This window comes from Phocoena sinus, chromosome 17 (assembly GCF_008692025.1).
Source record: "Phocoena sinus isolate mPhoSin1 chromosome 17, mPhoSin1.pri, whole genome shotgun sequence".
NCBI classification, from domain to species: Eukaryota; Metazoa; Chordata; class Mammalia; order Artiodactyla; family Phocoenidae; genus Phocoena; species Phocoena sinus.
The window spans coordinates 69,461,259-69,486,369 of record NC_045779.1 but is presented as its reverse complement, the minus strand read 5'-3'; the positions used below and the strand labels follow the sequence as shown (position 1 = coordinate 69,486,369).

The following is a 25,111-nucleotide window of genomic DNA, read 5'->3' as shown; positions in this document are numbered from 1 at the left end:
CTTCAAGTCAAGCATTTTGTTGCTTAATAAACTTCTTGTTTAAAGAAATAATGAGAAATATCTTATATTAGAAAATATGAAGTTATATTTCTATATTGGAAAAGAATGTTCATATCAGTCTTCTTTGTAATAGCCAAAAACTGGAAACAACCCAAATGTCTAGAAATGATCTATGGATATATGTGCAATAACATGGATGAATCCTAAGATCATTATGCTGAAGGAAGTAAGCCAGAAAAACAAAAGTATGCATTTTCATGGTCCCACTGACCTAAACCTCTAGAAAATGCAAATTGATACGTAATAGCAGAAAGAAATCAGTGGTTTCCTGGCTTGGGATGTGGGAGGAAGGAATTATAAAGGGATACAATGAAACTCATGCAAGTGTCCATTTTCTTGATTGTGATGGTTTCACCGACTTATGCAAGTACTAAAGCTCGTCAAATTGTGTACGTTAGATATATGCAGTTCACTGTAGGTCAGTCATAACTCAATAAAGCCATTTAAAAAGTTAAGTACAAAAGAGGAATCAGACAGACAGAGAAAGACAAGAGGGAAGCAGATTTACAGAGTCTGTTAGAAACCTGTAGTCAGAACATTTTGGCTTAAATGGCAGCTCTGATGCTTATAACTGTGGTCTTGAGCAACTTACAGAAGCTCTTTGAGCCTCATTTCCACCCTGGGGATAACAACTGTGCCTGCCTCACAGGGTTGTCACGAGACTTAGATTGATAGAATATATGTATACACTTACTATAGTTCCTGGTACAAAATAAATGCTCATTAAACATCAGTCATCTTGATGATGATGATGAAGATGAGAGCAGAAAGGGGGGAGTTCAAAGAGGAAGATAAAAGGGAGAAAAAGCAAAAAGGAGCAAAAAAGCAGGAAGAAGAGGAACAATGAAAAGAGAAGAGAGAATCAGTGATAATAAAGCAAATAAGCAGATTTTTTTTAATTCCCAAAGTGACTGTACAAATTGATGCTCCCCTAAACTCTTGCCTTCATTTCTCTGGTTAACTCCTCAGGTAGGAATCAGAACCTTAAGTGATTTTGAAGGAAAATTTATTCACTGTGGTCTAAAATCCCCAGCAAGTATTCAGGATAAAATTAGATTTTCCCAAGCTTCCACAGTGGCAGTCCCACCAAATAATTCAAACAAAGGATAAGTGTCAAACAACTCCACTGTAATTTCAGAACTTTTCGTAGTTGAACAGAGGGATCTTATATAAGCTCATTTTCCTTCTACACTGAGCCAATTTTAGGTTATGGCTAAATACACAGAGGAGATCATTTTGTTTTCTCCCAAATAATTAATTTTTGGAATTGCCTTTCCCCACAAAGTGCCAAAAGCCGTAATAACACAGTATGATCCAAAAAACCATTCCCATCTCACTGAAGCTTAGATTCCAAGGCTTTAAGGACATTAATTGTGCCTGGGAAACAGAATAGGCTTGAATGACAGAGGCTGTGTGGTGACATAGAGTGAGCAAGCACTCTTCTTTTGCCATTTACTAGCTGTGTAGCCTTGGGCAAGTCACCTAACCTCTCTGAGCCTCGGTTTCCTCATCTGTATAATGGGATTATTAACAATACTACTACCTATCTTATAAGATTGGTTGGGTGACAAATAGAGATAATATACATAAAACATTCATTGAATGTTAGCTTCTTCTCTCCCTCTCTTTCTTGAAGACTTTGGTAACTAAGAGTGAATAGTGCCTGCCCAAGAAGAGATTTGAATTTAAGGAAGAAGATAGGGATGTAACAATTTTTTTTTCAATGCACAAGACTTTATGCTCTCAACATGAGATTATCTACATAATCACGTGTATACCATGTGACTAAAAATCCGAACAGGCCACAGTTTCATAGCAATACCAATCTCCTATCAGTTATTTACAAAAGGGTGACCACCATGAGTTGGATCATTCTCAGGGAGCCAGACCCTTCCAGACCCTCACTTGTTGCTCAGGCCAAGGGAGTGGCCTTGGAGAGTATGCACGTACTCAGACAATGCCACCATGGTCCTCTTTGCTAATTGTTCTTAGCTGAAAGCGTATGCATCCTAGGTATGTTCAACAATGTCCGGTCGTTATCCTCTGGGAACAGATTTAATTTTTGAAAGTCACCAAGATGAGTGATCTGGCCAGACATCACTGTTTAGGAATCAAATACAGAGAGATACATTTTTGGTGTTTTTCAAAGACGGACTCTGAAGATAATTTACAGAGATCCGAGCTCAGTCATCAAAGATGCGTGGTCAGGATAAGCACATAGTCCCCCAAGGTGACTACGTTGAATCGACCAATAACAATCATCAGAAGAAGCATCATTCTTATATTAAAAACAAATTAGGTAGTGATGTCTTTCCGTAAGAAATGTCTATTTGCCTGCTCATTGATTCAGTTTTGCCTCGTTATACTGAGTCATCATTTGTGGACATCATTAACATAGCTATGTCCTTCTGCGCATTATTATGAGGTAAAAATAGTGACTGGAGCTGCAGTCCCTTCTAGGAAGTAACCAGAAGAGTACACCCTCAACCCAAGTCAGACACAGACATCAGCACATCTGCTCATGGAATTTAAATGCAGTTTCAGCATATCTAAGTTAGTAACTCTAAGGTGCTAGAGAGCATTCATCATTCTTCCTCTAGTATTGGGGAGGAAAGGGGAGGTCAACCATGGAAGCCAGGATCTAGAACAAGCCAAAACAGAGTAAGATTGTACCAGAGCACCACACACACACACACAATTCCCTTTCCCCTGCCTAATACAACCAGGAAACAGCTTGGAGGGTCAGGTCATTTATCTCCACTCAGCACCCGGGGTGGCCCCAGGTTCATGCCAGCCTCACTCCTGGGCCACGAGAGGGGTCAGAGCTCAGGGAGAGGCGGAGAAGCCCTGTCGTTGCCCCATGTGCCCTTCGCTGTTCTGCTTGTACCCAGACTTGCAATTGCAAAGAGTTAGATTTTGTGTGAATCAGGAAGTTGGAATCTTTTCTTTGAACGACAGTGACTCCCCAAAATTATCTGCTCCCTTTCCTTCTTGTTCCGTGAGTTCATGATGCCATGGGATTTTGGCAGCAGCCAAATGGGTACAGACACTCCAGTATATAGTACACGTGTGGGCAGATGCTCAAGCCCTTCTTTGAGTTATTGTGTAAAATTCTTCTTCCTCCTTCTCCTCTAAAAGGAAAATGTGCACGTAGAGCTAAGGTAATTTACGATGCATTATGACAATGTCCTGGCATTAGGATGGTGCCTTCCAGCCTGGAACAATTCTTGCTGCCCGGCAGGTCCTCAATCAACCGAATGTAGAAAACCGAATGCGTGGTTTAGTTTGTTAAATGCTCACTTCAAGGAAACAGACTATTGCTCCCCTTAGCACTTGGTCAAGACATGGGACTCCAATTTTCTTCAGTACGGACTTAGAAGAAATTCTTAATTTGTAATTTCCCAACTCAATATATCATCTGAGAGAAGAAAACCTTGAGTATTAAGAAGCAGAGAAGTGTTACGGTACTTTGTCCATCTTCTGTAAAACGGGCATGAGAATAGCACCTGCCCTTGGGTCATTTTAAGAATTAAATAAGGTGAAGCATAATAAGGTCATTCCTAGAGTATCTTGCACAGAACACACGCCAACAAAATGCTTAGTTATTGTCATTGCACCTGTCTTCCACTAACTTAGCCCAATGCATAGGCATCCTCACCCCAGTCGATCCCCCATCTTACCTAGAATTCACCTAATATAAGAACCTCTAACCACGTAACATCTTCACTGAAGATGTTAGTCCATATTCTTCTACCTATATTTCAACCTAGTTACCAAAATGCCTGTAACCTCTTTTTCTTATTGAGGTACAGTTAATTTACAATATTATATTAGTTTCAGGTATACAACATAGTGATTCAAAATCTAATCCAATTAACATTATTATAAAATATTGGCTATATTCTCTGTGCTGTACAATATACCCTTGTAGCTTATTTGGTTTATACATAGCAGTTTGTACCTCTTAATTCCCTACCCCTATCTTTTTTTAAATTACTTTTTGTTGGAGTAGAGTTTCTTTACAATATTGTGTTAGCTTCTACTGCACAGCAAAATAAATCAGCCGTACATGTACATATATCCCCTCCCTTCAGGATCTCCCTCACATTTAGGACACCACAGAACGTGAGGTAGAGTTCCCTGTGCTCTACAGTTATGTTCCCGTCAGTTGTCTATTTATACATAGTATCTTTTTCCTAATTTGGGCACCTTTTTTTCCTAACTAGGGCACCCAAGTGCTGATACCCATTACAGCATCCAATCTTTTAATTTTTCTGATCAAAAAAAAGTGTCAATATTGGGTGTCTTCTTGCCTCAGAATACATAGCTTATCTGTTCCTTTTCTTAAAAGATTGCTGGAAACTTTGCCCAGTATCTAACATTTCTCATATAAATCCTGGCATTATTATTTTTCATCATTAAAAGATCTAGGAAGAAGCAGAGAACCCCATTACTAAATGGGATACGGAGTCCTTGGGAATACATTTGAATATATTTGGTACAGCGTGTTACAATCAGATTAAAGGACATTACAGAGAGCAGTAATTCATTTGAATGCTGTGTACATATTTTGCATTGTTGTAATTCTAGTACATATAAAATTCTGTGTCCTTCTTTCCAGTTGTAAATTATTTTGAAAATATTTTCTCTGTTACCGTTTAAATGTTCCTCGCAAAACCTTTGTCTGTGGGGATTTTTCTTCTTTGGATTATATGCTTTCTCAATACTATCTCCTAATTCCCCTCCTCACGCCCCCAACAATCCCTAATCGATGTCCTTACTTCTCTTCCTCCACAGCCCCTCAAACATGATAGTCTCTGAAGTTTAGTCTCTCTTCTGTCTTTATTCTTTATATTCTTCTTGGGTGGTGTCTTCCACACCTGTGAGCTCAGGTGAACAATGCATGTCTCGAGACCCCAAATGTCTTCTGAACTGCAACCTCGTGTTTGTAGATGCTCACAAGAGTCCTTACTGAATCATCCCTTTGGTGCCTGAAGCTTGAGGGGCCTAAAACTGAACCTGTTCCCTTTCCCCCATCCTTTTTCTGTTGTTTTTTTCTTAGTAGTTTAATCCAAGCTGGGAATCTTAGCACCACTTCTGACTATTCTCTTTTCCTCACCTCCAAATCACCTTTTATCTCTTAGGTGTAAGCCAAGACCTTTAAGTCTACTGGGTAGATCTCCTACCTTGTCCTTAAATCTTCAGCTTTTCTCTTTTTTTTTTTTTTTTTTTTTTTTCGTGCACGGGCCTCTCACTGTTGTGGCCTCTCCCGTTGCGGAGCACAGGCTCCGGACGCGCAGGCCCAGTGGCCATGGCTCACAGGCCCAGCCGCTCCGCGGCATGTGGGATCCTCCCGGACCCGGGCACGAACCCGTGTCCCCTGCATCGGCAGGCGGACTCTCAACCACTGCGCCACCAGTGAAGCCCAGCTTTTCTCCTGTAATTACAATCCATCTTGTACTCTTCCCTTCCACAACCTATTTCTAAAGCACTGAGCTAATGAATCCACTACAAACATGAAACCCATTCATGGCTCCTTGTGGAGTAAAGTACACACTTCTCAGTGAAACATGCAAGAGTTTTTGCAATGTGGCTTTGCCTCCTATTCCTGCCTTACCACACCTATGAACCCCTATACCTAGGGTCCATTCAAGGGACACTCTAGGAGCTGTGGACCTTCTGAGTTCCTGGGGTAACTTAAAAGAACACAGAAACTATTCGTTGTTTAACAGAAACTTGGGAATTGCATTGAATCCAGCACCCTCCCAAGTTATAGGAAGCATGCAATTGATGGGTCCAGACCCAGCTGAAAGAGAAGGGTTTCCACAAAGCTTTCACAAAGTGGTAACACTTCTGTTCTTCTCCCATTTCCTGGTCCCACCCACACTATTCATTCAAGGCACAAAAGAAACAGATGAGAAGCTGCTCATGGTATTTTTCTAGGGGCCGCATTCCTTTGATGTCTTGTGGTTTACAGCATCACGGGAAGGTTCAGCTTCATACTTTAAAGTAGAAAGTTGCCTAAACCACGCAAGGCAGTGAGTGGGGTGACTCCTTTCAATGGATTGGCCAGAGCACACTAACACAATTGGCTGAGGCCACAAAAAGAGAAAGATCCGTTCAACCACTGTGCAAATGTGTGACTATTTAGCTATTGCACTTTCAGAAGTCTTGGTAGAGAAAGGAGGGCAACACATTTGAAACCTGCCTGCCTGTGTTACTAGCTCTACTTAGGATCAATTTTATGATTCTCTAATGTACCCAAGGAATTCATTCTCCTATAGCTTTGTTCCTTTATACCTTTCAGTTCCCTCCATTCTGTCCTCCCAGAATGTTCTTCCTGTTCCATTTTCTGTCACGTAAAATGCAATCCATCCTTGAGATCCTGTTCAAACTCAGGTCTCCTATAAAGCCTTCTCCAAACTTGCTTCCTCCAGACAGAATGTACTCCTTCTGCCTCTGTATTCCCATCACATTGGATCACATTCCTGAAAGATCATTTTCCACAGGATGCTACCATTGGCATTTTTGTCTATTTCACATTTTAGACCGTGAGTTCCTGTAGACCTGGGCCGTCTCTTTGAATTCCCAGTGCCTAGCACCATGCCGTGATTATGACATGCATGCAATAAATGCTGGTTACAGTTTTTAAATTTCACTGTTGTGCCCTCGTAAGTTTTTGCCCAAGAGCACAATCATTTCAATGACTTTTGACCTAATAAGTGATTCATAATTTGCATCGACAAAGTCATGCATGACCATTTGTTTCGATGCAGGTAACAACGAAACAGGACCCCTCAGATCTATTCCTCTTTCCTCCATTTGTTTAAATGGAAGATCTTGGGAGTTTCTCTGGATGGAGAAAATAAACTCTGAGCAATGAACTTATTATTGCCTGCTCACTTCACTCACAGCTTCCTTCACAGAGGCATCAAGATGAGTTAACCTAAAAATCTTGCCAAGGGAAGATCTTAAAGGAGAGTTGAAGAACGCTTATCATCCTATTGGAGACAAGGACATAATTGGATTTGTTAGGAAAGGAAGAGACAAAAGTAAAGGACTCCCCAAACACTGGGCCCCTTAAGGGCAGGGCAGTGCCTTATTCATTTCTGAGTCCACCCCAGTGCACCACAAAGGCACTGGTCCTTTGCCCTCAGGGGGGAAAATTATTCAGGGTGTTGTCCATATTTGTTGATATCACTGTTTGTTGTAAGTAGGCCTGAGTGAGTCAGCTTGACTTAAAAAGTCAGCAATCATGCCTTCAGTAGTTGCTCTGGGATTTCCAGAAATTCTTCTGCCTCTGCCCATACAGAAATTGTCTCTTAGTGTAATAGGAGAGGGAAGACAACCAATTGTTGGAAAGAACCATGCATAACAAGGCTGGAATGGGCTTTAGAAATGATTAAGCCCAGTATGCCCACTAGAGTTACGTTTACATGCACAGGTTGTACCCAGATATCCTAGGTGCCACTTTCTAGTTATGAGAACTTGAACAATTTGCTTAAGCTGTATGAGCCTCAGTTTCTTCACTTGTAAAATGGCAATTATGATTCCCATCTTGACCAGTTACTTTGAAAATTAGAAGAGAAGACAGTGTGTATAAAGATCGAAGTACCGCCACCAAGTGGGCCTTTGATAATGCAAGTCTTATTCTTTTTTCCTACTGGATACTCAGAATCCAAACCTACCGTCCAGAATGATACATGGGATACTTCTATAAGGGAAATGGGTTGAGACACTTCCTACAGAAGGCTGAAATCTAGCTGGGCAGATTGACACCTGGGGGCACTCCAATATTATAGCCCTTGAGTGGTTCCCAACTGGCCTATTGAGCAGCTACTTCTAATAAGGAGTGGCAGGACTTCCCCCGTGGTCCAGTAGTTGACGCTGCACTTCCATCACACAGGGGACGAGTTCGATCCCTGGTCGGGCAAGTTCCACATGCTGTGCAGGGTGGACCCCCCCAAAAAAAATACGGAGTGGCAGATATTATGCTGGGCTGTGAAGGATGCTATGGAGGAATGAGGCCGTATCCAGAAGAACCTGGAGATATGCATGAAGGCTTCTCAGAGGAGAGGACACCTGAGCTAATGCTTGTGAGAGAAGTAAGGCTTAGTCACATGGATGAAACTTGAGAAACAGGGCACTGGAGATGCAAAGCACTGAGGCACGGGAGAGCAGGGAAAGACCTATGGGGGAGAGGCTGGAACATATGTTGGGATTTGGAAAGTGAAAGGAAATCTGATATATGATGGTCTTGAGAGTTTTGCCATGCAGGAAGGAGAATATAATTTGTGGGAATGGAGAGCAATGAAAAGACTTCAAGTTAAGGAGTGACATGATCAGATCTGTGTTGTGGAAATACTGGATGGAGGATAATAGTGTGTATTCAGTAGGGATTGGGAGCTAGAAGCTGACAGAGCTGCCAAAAAACTGTTGCAAACTGTAGGTGAGAGCTGAGACAGAAACAGTGTAGGAGGAGCAAAGTGGATGGATGTGCAATCTTTTAAGGAAGTAGAATCTACAGACTTAGGATGACCTGGCTGTGGAATGTGGGGGAAAAGAAAGGCAAAAAAGATGAGAGGCCAAGGTTTCTGGCTTGAGGAATGGTGCAAATGGCTCCCCCAAGAATAGGGAACAGAGGTTTGGGCGGTGGTAAGGAAGTGATGAGTTCAACTTGGGACCTGTTGAATTTGAGGATGGCCTGAGACCTCCAAATGGAGATGCTCAGCAAACATCGGTATAAAGAGACCCACTGGAATCCATGACTAGGAGAGTGAGCCTCCCACATTCCTGTTGAATCTGACCACCTACCTTCTCTGTTTCTAGTACTTCGTCTTCACGGGGGTGTTGGCCATGGTGACCTGTGCAGTTTTCCTCCGACTTAACTCTGTCCTGAAGCTGGCTGTTCTGTTGATTATGATTGCCATCTATGCCCTGCTGACCGAGACCATCTATGCAGGACTCTTTCTGCGCTATGACAACCTGAACCACAGTGGAGAGTAAGTGCCCATCACTGTGTTCAAAAGGTGCTCAACTTTCAGTGGGAAATGGAACCATTGGGAAAATGATCGAGGTAGAGTTATCAAAATTTGGGGACTTAAGGAATATCAACATATTTCTTGTTGTGTACACTCTCTGGATTACCAGTTTAGGCAAAATTCCTAGTTTTCCATTTTATCCTATATATTCATTACAGATTAATTAATGAATTAAAGTTTGGACTAAACCATAGCTCAGGTCTCCCCAGATCTAATAGTTGATGACTCCTTCAACTTTAATAGCTCTAAGATTTGTAGGGTCTGATTATAATTTTGCTGTAGCACTATTAGTAATAGCAGACATTGTGCATTGAGCATTTACTATACTCCTTGCATTTTGTTATTTTTGAAATATAGAAAAATACCAAAAAATAACTTAGCCTAGATTCCTTAGAGAACAGAGCCTGAGGCAAGCATGAAGTGCTAATACAAACCCAGGGCAGCAAAACTGAGGGAAAAGAGACGTGAAGAAGAAAAGGATGGGAAGCAAACACAAGCAAATGCCATGTTGTGCTGACCCCGTGAATTGCAAAGCTGGTGCCTTGGGAGATGCATTCATTTGACCAATTGAAATATCTCTGGTGATGAGGTAGGGAAGTGTCACAAACAGAGGAGGGGAGAGGAATCTACTGGCTGCTGCCCTCCTCTTTCTCCCATTAGTCTCAGTTCATCTCTGGATGTACTTGCTGGTGACATCACCTGGCCATTTCCACAGCCCTTGGGGAAACCAGATCCCACAACTGCCTTATGGAGCTTCATGGGAGCCAGAAGTGATGGAAAGAGCCAGAGACTGAACATGTTGCTGGCTGGCCTTGGGGGTGGAAAGCACGTTGGTCTCACTGAGACCAGAGCAAGTGGCCAACAGGCTGAGAGAAAGATGAGGTCAAGTTAGTTCAAGAAGGGACTTCCCTGGAGGTCCAGTGGTTAAGACTCTGTGCTTCCACTGCAGGGGGTGCGGGTACCATCTCTGGTCAGGGAACTAAGATCCCGCATGCCACGCGGTGCAGCCAAAAGGTTTTTTTTAATTAAAAAACGAAAATGCAAATGAATAAAAAAGCTAAGATAGTTCAAGAAGCCTCAGAAAATGTGCCTGATGCTAATAATGTGAACATCTATGAACCAACCCCTGGAAATAAACAATGCTAGCAATTAGTCTTGTTTCTTTCTGCATTTTTAAAAGGATAACGTTATTTCAGATATTGTTGAAGTTCCCTTTCCCAGCATTGTTCTTTTATCCTCCTCCCAAGAGTCAACTTCTAATGCACTTAATATATATGCTTCCCATCCATGTGTTTTATATATATTTAGTCTTGTCTGTATTATAAATTATTTATAAAATTCTTGTGTGGCCATGCAATATAGTATTTTTTAGATCCATCCAGCTTCATATCTACAGATCTGCTTCATTTTCTTTTTGAATTTTATTTTATGTTTTTATACAGCAGGTTCTTATTAGTCATCCATTTTATTCACATAAGGGTATACATGTCAATCCCAATCTCCCAGTTCATCCCACCCCCACCCCCCACCCCCCACTTTCCCCAAAATATGTTTATCCTTTGACCTATTAAAAGGTTATCAGTACTTCAGTGATCATCATTGAAAATGTCTCCTGGGGTTTAGATCTAAAAGCACACTAGCTGGAGTATAGGGTATCTGCATTTTCCACATTTTAAAATATTGCCAAATGGCTCTCCAACAAGATTGGAACAATTTCTCTCTTACAGGCAGCGGTCCTTGTAATTCTTATTGAATTCCTGAGTGAGAATTTTATCTCATTATTTTCGATAGTAGTTCCTCGATCATGAGTAAATTTGTGCATCCTTTTTGTTGTTGTTTATTGACCATTTTCGGTAAACTTCCAGGTCATGTCTTTTGCCTGGTTTTTTATTAGGTGGTTTGCGTTTTTCTTACTAGATTTGTAAAGGTTCTTTATAAATTCTAGGTACTAATTTGTGTCTGTTACACATCTGCATCATCCACTTTATATCCGCTACCCTATTTAACCCTCACGGCAACCATCTGAGGAACACAGGCTCAGAGAGGTTCAACAATTACCCAGTTGCACATGGCCAGTAGGTAACAGATCCGGATTCAAACTCAGGTCTTTCTGGCTCCAAAGTCCATGTTTGTAAATAATGCATACATCTCTCTTAAATCAAGATGAAGAATCTCTCACCATATGCCCAGGATTCAAAGAAAGTCAAAACAGTTTCAAATTAGGTAAAATAGTTAGTGCCAAGAGTGTCCCATGGCCAAGCAGAAGATAGCACAAAAGACGGCCGAGAGATGTATGAACCAAATAGGCCACGTTGGTAGTAGAAATAAAAATTAAACCATCTAAAATCTATTCATTCAGAGAAAACACAGCATTAATGGAACAAGCCAGGGCTTTGGCTTCAGATCCAGACTCTGTTGAATTGGAAAGTCTCTTCCCAACTCTGGACCTCACTTTACCCATCAGTGAAGTGGCGTAACTACACTCTGGTACGGGACTGCGTGAGGCTCTGATGTGCCTGGCACATAGTATGTGATCAGTATCTGTTCATCCCTATCCCCTCCTTCATTTTTAGGAGAAAGGTTTAGTTCTGAATTCTGTTTTGAGGTCTTAAGGAAAAACTGGTAGTTAAATTGTTAAGTAGGGTTGTAAGAGTAAAGCAGAATCCCAAAGTCCTTGCTGCTGACATTCAAGTGCTTTTCTCAGCTTCTTCCTGACTCAAGGTCAATTATCGGTTAGTCTTGTATTCACTCACACTCTGCTATCAACAGAATTAAATGAATAAGGAACGGAAGAGTTCGTTCAGCCTTCCCTCTCAGCTGTGCTATAAGCCAGCGGGTCAGAAGTCAAACTGTGGATCCGTTTGGCAGCCTCCGTCTGCTCATGCCGTTGGAATTTAACCAACCCTGTAGGAGTTCACCTTGGTTCAGGGCATTTCTGCTGGTTGTTCCTGAGGGTCAGGTGCCTGGGAAAGTACAGAGAACCTTGCACAGGGCAGCCCGGCTGCATCCACACTGAGATGACCCCAAATACTCAGACTCTCTATCGTCTCACAAGGCCCCTCCCTGACAACCCCCTGTCTCCGCGGACGACACTGAGCCCAAAACAGGGGAGGCACCCAGTGTCTTATCAGTGTCCCTAAAGAGTCATCCTCCTCAGCATCCCTTCCAGGGACGACTCCATCATGACATTTGTGAGTACAAGTTTAGGAGCTAAACCACCTGTATTCAAATGCCATCTCGACCATCAACCAACTGTGTGATCTTGAGCAAATTAATTAAAAGTGACGACCTCTCTAAGTCCTGCTTTTCTCATCTGTAAAGTGAGGATGATAATGGTTCCTATGTTGTAGGAATATATGAGACATCAAATGTGATCGTGGAAACTTAGCACAAGGTCTGGCATAGCATAAGCTCTTGGTGAATACTAACGATGATTGTCAGACGTGACCCCTTCTATACCACAAATACTGCTGTTCTAGAAATATCCCTACTACCATCTCTGGCCTGCTGTACCCTACCTGATCCCCCAGCCTGCACTCTCAATCCACCCTCCTCAAAGCCGTCAAAGCCATGTGGTCAACACATTAGCCTTCTTAAAATCCTTAAGGGTCTCCCTATTGCCTCTAAGGAACAAAAAGTTCAACCTGCTTGTCAAGAACGTCCAAGCTCTCCCTGGAGTCCCCTCGACTCCTCCAACCTTATCTCCTGCAGCTCCACAGGTCACCATTTATAGCCCGTAATCTAGCCACAGGAAACCATGTGCCGGTTACCAGATTCTGCACACACCTCCCCCGCCAACCCATCATACTCAAGGCCCTCCCCGCTCAGGGAAGCCCACTCTGATCATTCCTTATTTTCTAATCTGTGCACATAATTTTTTATCATTGTTTGCACTTATCTCTGTCTGTTCCAATCTTTAATTGCCATGTCTTCCTCTTCCATTAGAATAGGAGTTTTGAGGGCAAGGACCATTACTCATGTTCATATTTTTGGCACTTAGTGGAGTATCTGGCAGCAGGTGTCCAATTAAATGTTTGTTGAATGAAATGTGAGATGAATGAGTGACTGATGGAAATATTATTTCATTTAGGATCATATTACACCATTAGTTCACAGTAAGCTAAGTGTCATCTATCTACAACCCTATGATTTTTGCTCACCGTTACCCGTAAGCCTTGTGTTCCCCATCCTGTAAGCACAATTTGCTTTCGGACTTAAGTGTCATACCTTTGTTGTAGGCTTTGGTAGGCCCTGCAGATTCACAGATGAATAAGACGCTTAAGGAGCTTAGAGGCAAGTATTTATAAGTAAGTGCATGTAGGAGGGCACGATAGCTACAGAAAAAGCCTCGTTGAGATCTGGATTGATAGCCAGCCTTCACCATTCACTAGATCTGTGAGTTGGAGTGTATCGTTTAACATCTGAGTCTCAGTTTCTGCTTTACTAGAATAGCGATAATAATATTTTAAGTGTTGCTCTGACAATTAAAGTAGGCAATGTATGCAAAGTGTTATCAGAGACATGACAAAATCAGCGCTAAGCAAATGCAGTCATTAGTATGGCAACAGAACAAAAGATAAATTCAAACTGGCTGGTTTATTTTGGGTTTCATGAGGGGAAATGGGAGCTAATAACTAAATTAAAATTTGACTTTAGGTGCTCAATCGCTAATGCTCCGAACTTGGTGCCTGAGATGTGAATTCTCATCCTGGCTGGGACACAAATCAGCTGTGTGACCTTAAGCAAGTGCCTTCTGCTCTCTGGGCCTCAGTTTTCAACCAATAAATTAAAAGGCTTGCAAGGACTATTATATTATGTATGGTACACATAATATGGAATTGGATGAATCCATTAAATTCACATTGTAAAGTACTTAATTACACGGAATCCTTTTCATAATACATACTAAGTGCAAAAGTAGGTCACAAAACAGTAGGAACCATACAGTTCTAAATTTGTAAACATAAATATATTTTTGCGTAAAGGAAAAGGAAATGACACTGAGGTGATTCCAAAATATTAACCATTGTTTTCTCTGGGTGGTAGGCGGAAGGATAATTTTTACTTTTTTATTTGTGAATTTGTATTAGCTTCCAAATTCACTACAACTAGAATGAGTACTTCTGTAATGATTAACACTCAAATTAAATATGAATTTTTATAAGACATCAGATAAGATGATCTCTAAAGATTGTGGTATCCTTGAGAATCACATTATTCTACATGTGTTTTCACTTAGTATGTCCTTTTCTATGAGCATAGGGAGAGGATAGCATTAATTTAGCAATTTTGTTAATACAAATAAATTAGTTCAAAATGTCCTGGGTTTTATGTCTCTGCCACCCAATAGCTAGAAGATATTGTACAGATTTCAGCCATTTGGCTCTCTTTGGAATTTCTTCCAATAGTCATAGAAGCTACAAAAAAAGAAAAAATCTCTTCTAAATTCAAGTCCCAGCTCTTTCTGGATGTTCCTTGGCCAGGGTGACTTACTGTGCATATTTTGTAGTCTCTACTCAGGTCATATTTTTTTCCATCTGAAATACATCCTGAAGACTCAAAGACCATTCATAATTTTCCTTTACTTCTCTCGCGAATTTGATCTAGCCATCTCTCTATTTTTAGTCATCCACTGCTTTCAAAATGATTCAAGAGGTGTTTATGTTTTCTCTTGAAAGTGTGTTTTAAGTGATAAATTGCTGAGCTTTAAAAAGTCTTCTGCATCACAAAGAAGAGGATATCAGAAGTGCCAGTCAGAGCAGGAGTTTATTCCCGAGGAGCTAAACATAGGACATCTCCCATTCAAACTAAGCCGTGTGAATGAGTGATTTTGTAAAATGCCACCACCAGGGGCAAGAGGATGTGCTGGGAGCTTTAGGGGGTAAAGAGAGGGAGACATGGGCCACACCCCATGCCAAACACGTTACCAAGATTTGGTCAATTAATTCTCACAATTAGGGAGGTAAACACAGTTAGAGTCTTTCACAGGGCCACGAACTGAGGCTCAGAGATATTAAGTGGCTTGTCCAAGGTCAAACCACTGGTCAGCAGCAGACCTGAGATGGGAAGCTGGGTCGGCATGACTACAAAACTCATGACTTTTTATTATTTTTTCAGGAGTCCACAAACTTCAGGGGCCAGAGAATTAATTGACATGAAGGACAGGGTGGTACTGGAATGTGCCTATTCCCCAAAACAAGCACTATGGTGACTGTGACTGACTGAATGAATGAGTGAGTCCTAGCGCCTAAAATTCTGGATTGACAATATATGGCTCACAGTCCAACACTCTTCACTTCAGCGCTGGTGGTGGACAGCTCTAATAGATCTGAGTCTGCGTGTGGCCTCACTTGATATGTGATATTTACTCATCCCCCTACACTAGAGGCTTGTTAACCAGCTAGCTAAGCAAGATATATGTCTCACACCCATAGAATGCATCCCACCTTTTCCTCCCAAAGTCTTATTGACCTTTACTATTCAGCTCTTGAGTCTTCCCTGAATATCCAGCCTGGGTTACTTTCTCTTCCCATATATTCCCATGGTAACAAGAGTGTATCCTTACTAGGCAGTGTATCATGTTATGAAATTATCTGTCTGTTTGGTTCTTTCCTTTTCTGAACTGTTTTGAGGGCAAAGACAATGTGCCTTCTTCAGTTCTGTATCCTAGCATGTGCCTGGTACACAGTAGATGCTCAATAATTATATGCCTCACTGGAGCTACAGAAAAGAAATAGAAGAGTGAGTTTTATCTTTTATTAGCATCTTATCTCCAAGGAAAAGCAGATGGAGCTAGGAATTCACAAATCTGAATCTTGTTTCAGCCCACAGAGTTCCTTGGTCCCCTGGGTCCCCATGTGCACAATACCTCCCCAAGAGAAAGCACATTTCCATTCCTAAGTCCCTGTTCTACCTGGAGAGCTAGCTGGTCTGGGGCTGGCCCTGTGTGAGCTGGGAGGGTCTTTTAGCATAAAGCTAGGTGAGAAGCTGGCCTTGGCAGCTGGGATCATGCTCCCATTTCCCCATGCTGCTCATGCTGGTGTCCAGTGAGAATAGAAAAGGGAAAGCTGGAGATTGCCTGGGTGCAGCCATATTAGTGCCCTTTCTACTCTCTCTGAGCACTGTTTCTCATCCATGAGGGCCCCACTGTGTCCTTAACCACATCAGAGTTGTTACCTCTGAGTGAGTTCTGAGCATATGTATGCTTGTGGTTGGGAAGCTATAAAACAAAAGAGTAATGTGATCTGGCTTTAGTGATAAAAAATATTCTAGCTGCCATGTAGAAGAGAGATCAAAGAGGGTAACAACAGTGCCCAAAATTGAAATAGGAATTTATATAAAAACCTAAGTGTGGTTCTTGTAGCACTTAGAACAGGGGCTGCCACATAGCAAGTACCTTGCCTGCCTCTTAAATAGGATAACATCTAAAGAAAAAGAAGGGATGTTTGTCTTCACATGGATCTTTGTGACAAGAAAGTATCAGAGCTCTTTGCAAATAGAAGACATCATTATTAATGTAAGTTCATTGTCTAGATGCTGGATTCTAGAGCCTCCCAGCAGGTATGATCTGTGTGACCTCATGCCCTTGGGGATTAACTGAGTTCTGAATTAGCCTGTATGAAAGCCTTATAGAGAAGCCCCTATCATATAGTGGGAGCTCAAGAAACAACTGCTTCTCTCTTTTTATCCCACTCCAGTCTGAACCTCAGTTTCCTAATGGGCCTCCTTGAAGTCCCTCCATGGTTGTCAATAACCATGCCACCATTTGCATTTCTTCTTCCAACAGAGATTTCCTGGGGACCAAGGAGGCGTCACTGCTGCTGATGGCCATGTTCCTCCTCGCTGTCTTCTACCATGGACAGCAGGTAACCTGACATTTTCCTCTAACTGCCTTTGATTACTTGGCATTTCCCATTGCCAGAAAGTTCACCTGAGAGGCAGCCACTCATCTCTGCAATAAATGACTTCTAGTTGCTCGCAGCAAGTGGTGATTCTTTTTTTTTTCTTCTTCTTCTTTTTTTTTTTGTTTTTTTTCCTTTGGCCTCACTGCGTGGCTTGCAGGATCTGATTGTCCTGACCAGGGGTTGAACCCGGGCCCCTGGCAGTGAAGGCACAAAGTCCTAACCACTGAACCTCCAGGGAATTCCCAGCAAGTTGTGATTCTTAAAGAATCAATTCCTAGCACGCACCCCTTATAAAAAACTAAGATGGAGATGATTTGGAGAGCAATATGGTTTTCATTCCCTTTCGGTATATCTCTTTCAATAAAACTATTGTTTAAAAAAAAAAAGAGCTTTTTCAATTTCTGCCTGAGGCAAACTGGGACCCCTCCCAGTTCTATTACTATAGGAGTTGTGTAAACTAGGTAAACATTCAGGTTTGGGGTTTTTTTGTTTTAATTTTTATTTTATACTGAAGTATAGTTGATTAACAGTGTTGTGTTAGTTTCAGGTGTACAGCAAAGTGATTCAGTTACACATATACCTGTATCTATTCTTTTTCAAATTCTTTTCCAAGTAAGGTTATTCCAGAGCACTGAGCAGAGTTCCCTGTGCTCTACTGTAGGTCCTTGTTGGTTATCTGCTTTAAATATAGCAGTGTGTACATGTCCATCCCAAACTCCCAATCAGGTTTGAGGATAATCCAGGCCAAGGTTCCAATCCTGCCCTGCCTCCCAGAAATTTGTGGCCTTGGACAAGTAACTTATCTCCCTGAGCCCCTGTTTCCTTCTCTCTAAAATAAGATGGTAATACCTGACTAGGGCTGGTTTTTGTTTGTTTGTTTGTTTGTTTTAACATCTTTATTGGGGTATAATTGCTTTACAATGGTGTGTTAGTTTTTGCTTTATAACAAAGTGAATCAGCTATACATATACATATGCTCCCATGTGTCTTCCCTCTTGCGTCTCCCTCCCTCCCACTCTCCCCATCCCACCCCTCCAGGCTGTCCCAAAGCCCCGAGCTAAAATCCCTGTGCCTTGCGGCTGCTTCCCCCTAGCTATCTACCTTACTACGTTTGTTAGTGTGTATATGTCCATGACTCTCTCTCGCCCTGTCAAAACTCACCCTTCCCCCTCCCCATATCCTCAAGTCCGTTCTCCAGTAGGTCTGCGCCTCTATTCCTGTCTTATCCCTAGGTTCTTCATGACATTTTTTTCCCTTAAATTCCATATATATGTGTTAGCATACGGTATTTGTCTCTTTCTTTCTGACTTACTTCACTCTGTATGACAGACTCTAGGTCTATCCATCTCATTACAAATAGCTCAATTTCATTTCTTTTTAAGGCTGAGTAATATTCCATTGTGTATATGTGCCACATCTTCTTTATCCATTCGTCCGATGATGGGCGCTTAGGTTGTTTCCATCTCCGGGCTATTGTAAATAGAGCTGCAATGAACATTTTGGTACATGACTCTTTTTGAATTTTGGTTTTCTCAGGGTATATGCCCAGTAGTGGGATTGCTGGGTCATATGGTAATTCTATTTGTAGTTTTTTAAGGAACCTCCATACTGTTCTCCATAGTGGCTGAACCAATTCACATTCCCACCAGCAGTGCAAGAGTGTCCCCTTTTCTCCACACCCTCTCCAGCATTTATTGTTTCTAGATTTTTTGATGATGGCCATTCTGACTGGTGTGAGATGATATCTCATTGTAGTTTTGATTTGCATTTCTCTAATGATTAATGATGTTGAGCATTCTTTCATGTGTTTGTTGGCATTCTTTATATCTTCTTTGGAGAAATGTCTGTTTAGGTCTTCTGCCCATTTTTGGATGGGGTTGTTTGTTTTTTTGTTATTGAGCTGCATGAGCTGCTTGTAAATTTTGGAGATTAATCCTTTGTCAGTTGCTTCATTTGCAAATGTTTTCTCCCATTCTGAGGGTTGTCTTTTGGTCTTGTTTATGGTTTCCTTTGCTGTGCAAAAGCTTTGAAGTTTCATTAGGTCCCATTTGTTTATTTTTGTTTTTATTTCCATTACTCTAGGAGGTGGGTCAAAAAGGATCTTGCTGTGATTTATGTCATAGAGTGTTCTTCCTATGTTTTCCTCTAAGAGTTTGATAGTTTCTGGCCTTACATTTAGGTCTTTAATCCATTTTGAGCTTATTTTTGTGTATGGTGTTAGGGAGTGATCTAATCTCATACTTTTACATGTACCTGTCCAGTTTTCCCAGCACCATTTATTGAAGAGGCTGTCCTTTCTCCACTGTACATTCCTGCCTCCTTTATCAAAGATAAGGTGTCCATATGTGCGTGGGTTTATCTCTGGGCTTTCTATCCTGTTCCACTGATCTATCTTTCTGTTTTTGTGCCAGTACCATACTGTCTTGATTACTGTTGCTTTGTAGTATAGTCTGAAGTCAGGGAGCCTGATTCCTCCAGTTCCTTTTTTCGTTCTCAAGATTGCTTTGGCTATTCGGGGTCTTTTGTGTTTCCATACAAATTGCGAAATTTTTTGTTCTAGTTCTGTGAAAAATGCCAGTGGTAGTTTGATAGGGATTGCATTGAATCTGTAGATTGCTTTGGGTAGTAGAGTCATTTTCACAATGTTGATTCTTCCCATCCAAGAACATGGTATATCTCTCCATCTATTTGTATCATCTTTAATTTCTTTCATCAGTGTCTTATAATTTTCTGCATACAGGTCTTTCGTCTCCTTAGGTAGGTTTATTCCTAGATATTTTATTCTTTTTGTTGCAATGGTAAATGGGAGTGTTTTCTTGATTTCACGTTCAGATTTTTCATCATTAGTATATAGGAATGCCAGAGATTTCTGTGCATTAATTTTGTATCCTGCTACTTTAGACTAGGGCTGTTTTGAAGCATCATTTGAGATGACTGTATGCAGCATTTTGAGCACCGCCTTACAGAAATAGAGGAAGCGCTTCATCACTGATTTGTCCTGAGTAGAGAAAGTGCCTACCGTATCGATGCCACTTCCCCATCTGCCAGGATCTAGGGTGGGCACCATGGATAGCACTGTGCAAAATCCCATCCCTGGCCCCAAGGGCTCCTGTCTCCTGGAGGAGAGCGGACCCTAAATAATGCAATGGGGGATGTGCAAGGTGTGCACCAGACTTGTTCAAGGACTTCAAGAGTCAAAGAAGCAGGAAATCATTCTGCACAGGAGTGTCATAACAGGCTTCACCCAAGAGGCGTCACCTGCTCTCCACGTCCGGTACGATTTCTCCATGCAGACTCAGACCACGAATTCCGTAACGTTCCTCACCTGGGGAGATTCTCACCTTCTGGTAGAGCCAGGCCCTGTCTGCTTCACTGCTGTGCTGTGGATCCCAGTCTATCTCTCTTTGTGTGTGCTTCAAAAAAGTAACCAGGAAAGGAAAAAAACAAAACAGGAAGACTGTCAGCCAGAGCAGAAATAGAAACATACCACTGAGAAATCACCATGGAGACAGGGAGGTAACGCATCCTGAGAAGCCAGGGATGAAACAGCTAAAAACCTAGAAGCTAGAGACACATACATAAGTTATTTGTAATAAAGCAAGATGGTAAAATGTAGTCAAGGGGAAAAAAGAGTAAATAAAACTTGGCAATCGAAGAAAAGGGGGTAAGAGTTAACATGTATCAAGCTCCTACTATGTGCCTGGCACTTCACCTGTGTTACCTCATTGGATCCTCTCAACAACCCTAATGGTCGTTATTATGGATCCTGTTTTACAGATGAAGAGAGTCAGGCTACTCAGCTAGTAAGTGAGAGAACTAGAATTCAAACCCAGATCTGTCTCCAAAGCCCCCCTTTCCACTCTCTAGATTGGGGAAAGACAGAAAGAATTGTCTGCGTATCTTCACAATGCCAAGGGCATTCAATCCTGCAATATGACCTTACCTTGCTTTTCAGTTTTAGCTGAATTTATGGTGAAACAATAAGCCAAATGTCAAAGTCTGGCCATTTGCAGAATTCCTATATTTAGGTCTTTCTGGTTTTCTATGAGAGCTGGGGTCATGTCCTCCACATCTTAATGGCTTCTAGTTACAGGAGAGGACTCCTTAGTCTGACATGCAAATGACAACCCATCTGAGGGCCGTGAAGACAGAATCACACAAGGCAATCCTATAGAAAAACATACGTACACTCCATCACACAGGTTTTAAACTGACAAGTGAGAAATTCTCAGAGATAGCTAAGAGAGAGCAAGTTCAGAGTAGGGGTCTTCGTTCCATAATAAGAAGGATGTTTCTGTCTTCTCTGGCACCTTAAGGAATTACTTTGTCCCCTCTCAGTACTCCCTTCCGCAAAACCTTTCTAACATTCTGATTCCGTTTATTCTACTCTCCATTTGTCCTGGGAAAGCAGATAACCTCCTCACATGAAGATGGGTATAAAGTAAGAATGTATAAGTGAATAGTGATGGCCTGAGTGCTCAAGCGATATCTGATTTCTTTTTTCTTTTTAACTTTCAAAAGGTTTTGAAATTATGTAACTACATCCCATAACTGTAGCAGTTACAGATGTAAGCCTGGGAGTGGGGTAGGTAATATTCAAACCCCAACTCCGCCACTCAGGAAATATGTGACCTTCAGTACTTGACTTAATTTTCTGTCTCAGTTTTCTCGCCTATAAAATGGATATGATAATAACAGGTTTTATAAGTTGGTTATATACTATTACATGAGAATATGATTATAATATACCTCTCCCAGTGATTTGCACATAGAATAAGTGCTCAAAAATTGTGAGCTATTAATATTTTACTCTGAAAGCAAGAGTCTGAGACAAACAGGGAATTCCCTGGAGGTCCAGTGGTTAGGACTCTGTGCTTTCACTGCTGAGGGCCCGGGTTCAATTCCTGGTCGGAGAACTAAAATCCCACAAGCTGTGCAGCACAGCCAAACAAACAAACAAACAATGACAACAACAATACAACAAAGAAGAGAACACAGCAAACAGAGAAAGTATTATTATCCATTTGGTCCCAAGGCAGGAGCAGAGACTCAAGTCACTTGAGGTCACAAAGACAATAAGGAGGACCAGACAGAAACAGGAATCCAAATGCTTGAACTCCTAGGTCCATTCACTTTCCACCGTGTTCCGCTGCCTGTCTGCTAGAGGATGCTTTCTGCGGGAGTGCGTCACTTCGAGTGTCATTTCATAACATCCGTCAGAGTCCTGTTCATCCGGATCAAGTCCGTCTGCTCCTGGGTTTGCTACCAGCTTCCACCATTTTCCCTTGTGACTCAGAGGCCCTCTATTTTTATTAAAGGCTGAATAATCCCCATTGATGCCTGGTACGCAGCAGCATCCCAGTGGGAGCATGTGTAATTTTACATCTCCAGAGTGACAGAGGCGGTTATGTAACTGCATAATTGGAAAAGCTCATCCTGCACATATGTGGAGCGATATGCCAAACACCTCCTCCTCTGAGGCAGGTGAACGTCCCGAACGTTGGACAGAAGAGAGCAGACAGGTGCCTCCTACCTCGTGCCTGACTCACGTGCAGCCCTGAGATTTGGGCTTTGCCTCAGCATCTCCATTTAGAGCAGAGGAAGTCACACCTGTGCACGGAGACAGAGATTAATGAGGTCAGGTCTCCAGTCACCTACTTCTAGGTCTGATAAAGACAGGCACTGGAATTGTGCCGCTTAGAAAAAAGACCCAAGCCTTGGAACGAAATTCTTAAGTTTGCATCCCAGCAGTGCTGCTGGGAGAATAGGTGACCTTGAGATGCTCAACAGCCCAGACCTGCCATTTCTTTACCTGCAAAATGAAAAGTCTAATAGTTATCTATTGAGAGTTGGAGAACAGCTGAATGAGGTCATAGACATAGATTGTAGGGCTTAAGAGCCACAGCTTGGAGCCAAAACGCCCTGAGTTCAAATCCCAGCCTCTATTTGTGAGTCCTTGGGCACCTGAGTTCACCTTACATGCCTCCATTTCCTCAGCTGTGAAATGGGTATAATAAAGTACCTACCTTGTTGAACTGTTGTGTGATTAAATGACCTTCAGTACTTAGGGAGTGCTCAGAACAGTGCCTGGTCCAAGGCAAGAACCCGGCCAGTGTTAGCTATCTTTCTGTGATAAGAGCCTGGCACAAAGCATACGAACAATGTGTATTAGTTCCCTTGGTGGTCTTTTCATGTAGCCGGTCCCTGAATGGTTCGGTAAAAATTAGGAGAGTGCACTTCCAAATCAATTGACCTTTCTTGAGCAAATGCTGAAGAATGGTCACTTTTAAAAACTCAGTGCTTTGCTTTGCTTTGCTTTGCTTTGCTCTTCATGTCTGCTCTGACCACACTGTGTTGAAATGATCTCTTTCTTTCTTACGCTCTCCTATCACCACTCAGCTGACAAAGAGACTGTTTTGCTTATCTCCATACGCCCAGCCCCTAGCACATAGTAGGTACTCAGTAAACTGAAACGGAATACTTTCCTTCCATGGACGTCTAAAAAAATATGTGACGCATGCCTTCACGAGACTAGCTTTGTGAAGAGATAGGACTGTACTTGGACTAAAGTATCTCTTTATGAACATGACTTAGATGCAGTGACCTGCAGTCAAAATGTAAAGTATGTTCTTGTCTCGCAACTGGAAAATTCTTGCTTAAGTCAACTTCTGAACTCCAGATTTCCCTACTCATAGCTCTGATGAGAGTATTTCAACAGGAAAGAAATTTTAAAAATGATCTCTTGCTTTAACCAACCCTGCATTTTTTAAGGGTGGAAATGAAACATTTCATTTGGAAAAAAATGTGGATAAAATCCTGTCCTGCAACTTGACAAATCAAAACTCGATGCTCTTGAGTCTGGAGGGAAAAAAAAAATGAAAGCATAGTTTCGATCAGATTTCATCCACAGACACCTTAAAGTCATAGTAATACTCGATAAATCTACATTTTAGACATTTCTGAATTCTTCTGCATACATCATGCCTTTTGGTCCATACGATAGACCGTATGATAATCCATGTCTCGCATTAAACGAGATGAAGGCAATTATCCTCATTTTTTAGAAGGGGAACCAAAATACAAGAAGTTGAATGAATTTCCCACAGTCACACAGCAACATGGTAGAACAGGACTAGCATTCTTTTATACAACCTGCAGCCACCACTTACGTTTTTAAAATTTTATTCTTATGCAAAATTTCAAACATATACGAAAGTATGTAAAATAGTATAATGAACTCACAGCTCCGACAGTCACCAGCTCATGTGCAGTCTTTTTTCATCTACATCCCTATTTATTTTGCTCACTGCTCCTTCCCAATTATTTTGTGGCAAATTCCAAATGTCCTATCATTTCATCTGTAAATAATTCAATATGCATCTAAAAGAGAATTTCAGCCTAATCACAATACCATTAACACACTTTAAAAAATAAAACAGTAATTCTTTCATATGTTCAAGACTTTAGGCAATGTTTCAATTTCCTGATTAGTTTATATTTTTTTTAATTTTGTTTCAGCTGGGATCCAACTTAAGTCCATATATCGCCATTGATTGATATGTCTCTTATTTCTTTTTACTCTAAAGAACCACCCTCCATTTTTTTTTTTTTTTTGCAATATTTTGTGAGAGCCACTGACCTCTAGAATGTCTCTCAGTCTAGAGTTTGTTGATTGCACCCTTTATAGGGGTATTTAACACATCCCTCTGTCCTTTGTTTTTCCTATATTGGTAGTTATATCTAGAAACTTGGTGAGATTCAAGTTCAATTTTTTTCTGCAAAAAGATTTAATTGGTTAATTTTGTGAACTACTATTAAGAGGCATATAATGTCTGCTTATCTCTCTTTTGTGATATTAGCAGCTCTTGACAATAATAACCTACATTCATTTATATTCTAGGTAGTGATATTCCAATTCTATCAATATTTCATAATTTGCTAGCTGGAATACAGTTTTAAAGAGAACTTTCTCGGGCTCCCCTGGTGGCGCAGTAGTTGGGAGTCCGCCTGCCAATGCAGGGGACACGGGTTCGTGCCCGGGTCCGGGAAGATCCCACGTGCCGCGGAGTGGCTGGGCCCGTGAACCATGGCCGCAGAGCCTGCGCG

At 41.5% G+C, this 25,111-nt stretch overlaps 1 protein-coding gene across 1 annotated transcript in view; it reads left to right on the top strand.

The window, feature by feature from the left end:
- ADCY8 (adenylate cyclase 8) overlaps window positions 1-25,111 on the top strand; it is a 220,710-nt gene that overhangs the window by 164,412 nt on the left and 31,187 nt on the right. Inside the window, exons 12-13 of the mRNA XM_032610032.1 lie at window positions 8,890-9,062; window positions 16,888-16,966. Coding sequence (XP_032465923.1) covers window positions 8,890-9,062; window positions 16,888-16,966 — 252 coding nt within the window. The remainder of the gene's footprint in view (window positions 1-8,889; window positions 9,063-16,887; window positions 16,967-25,111) is intronic.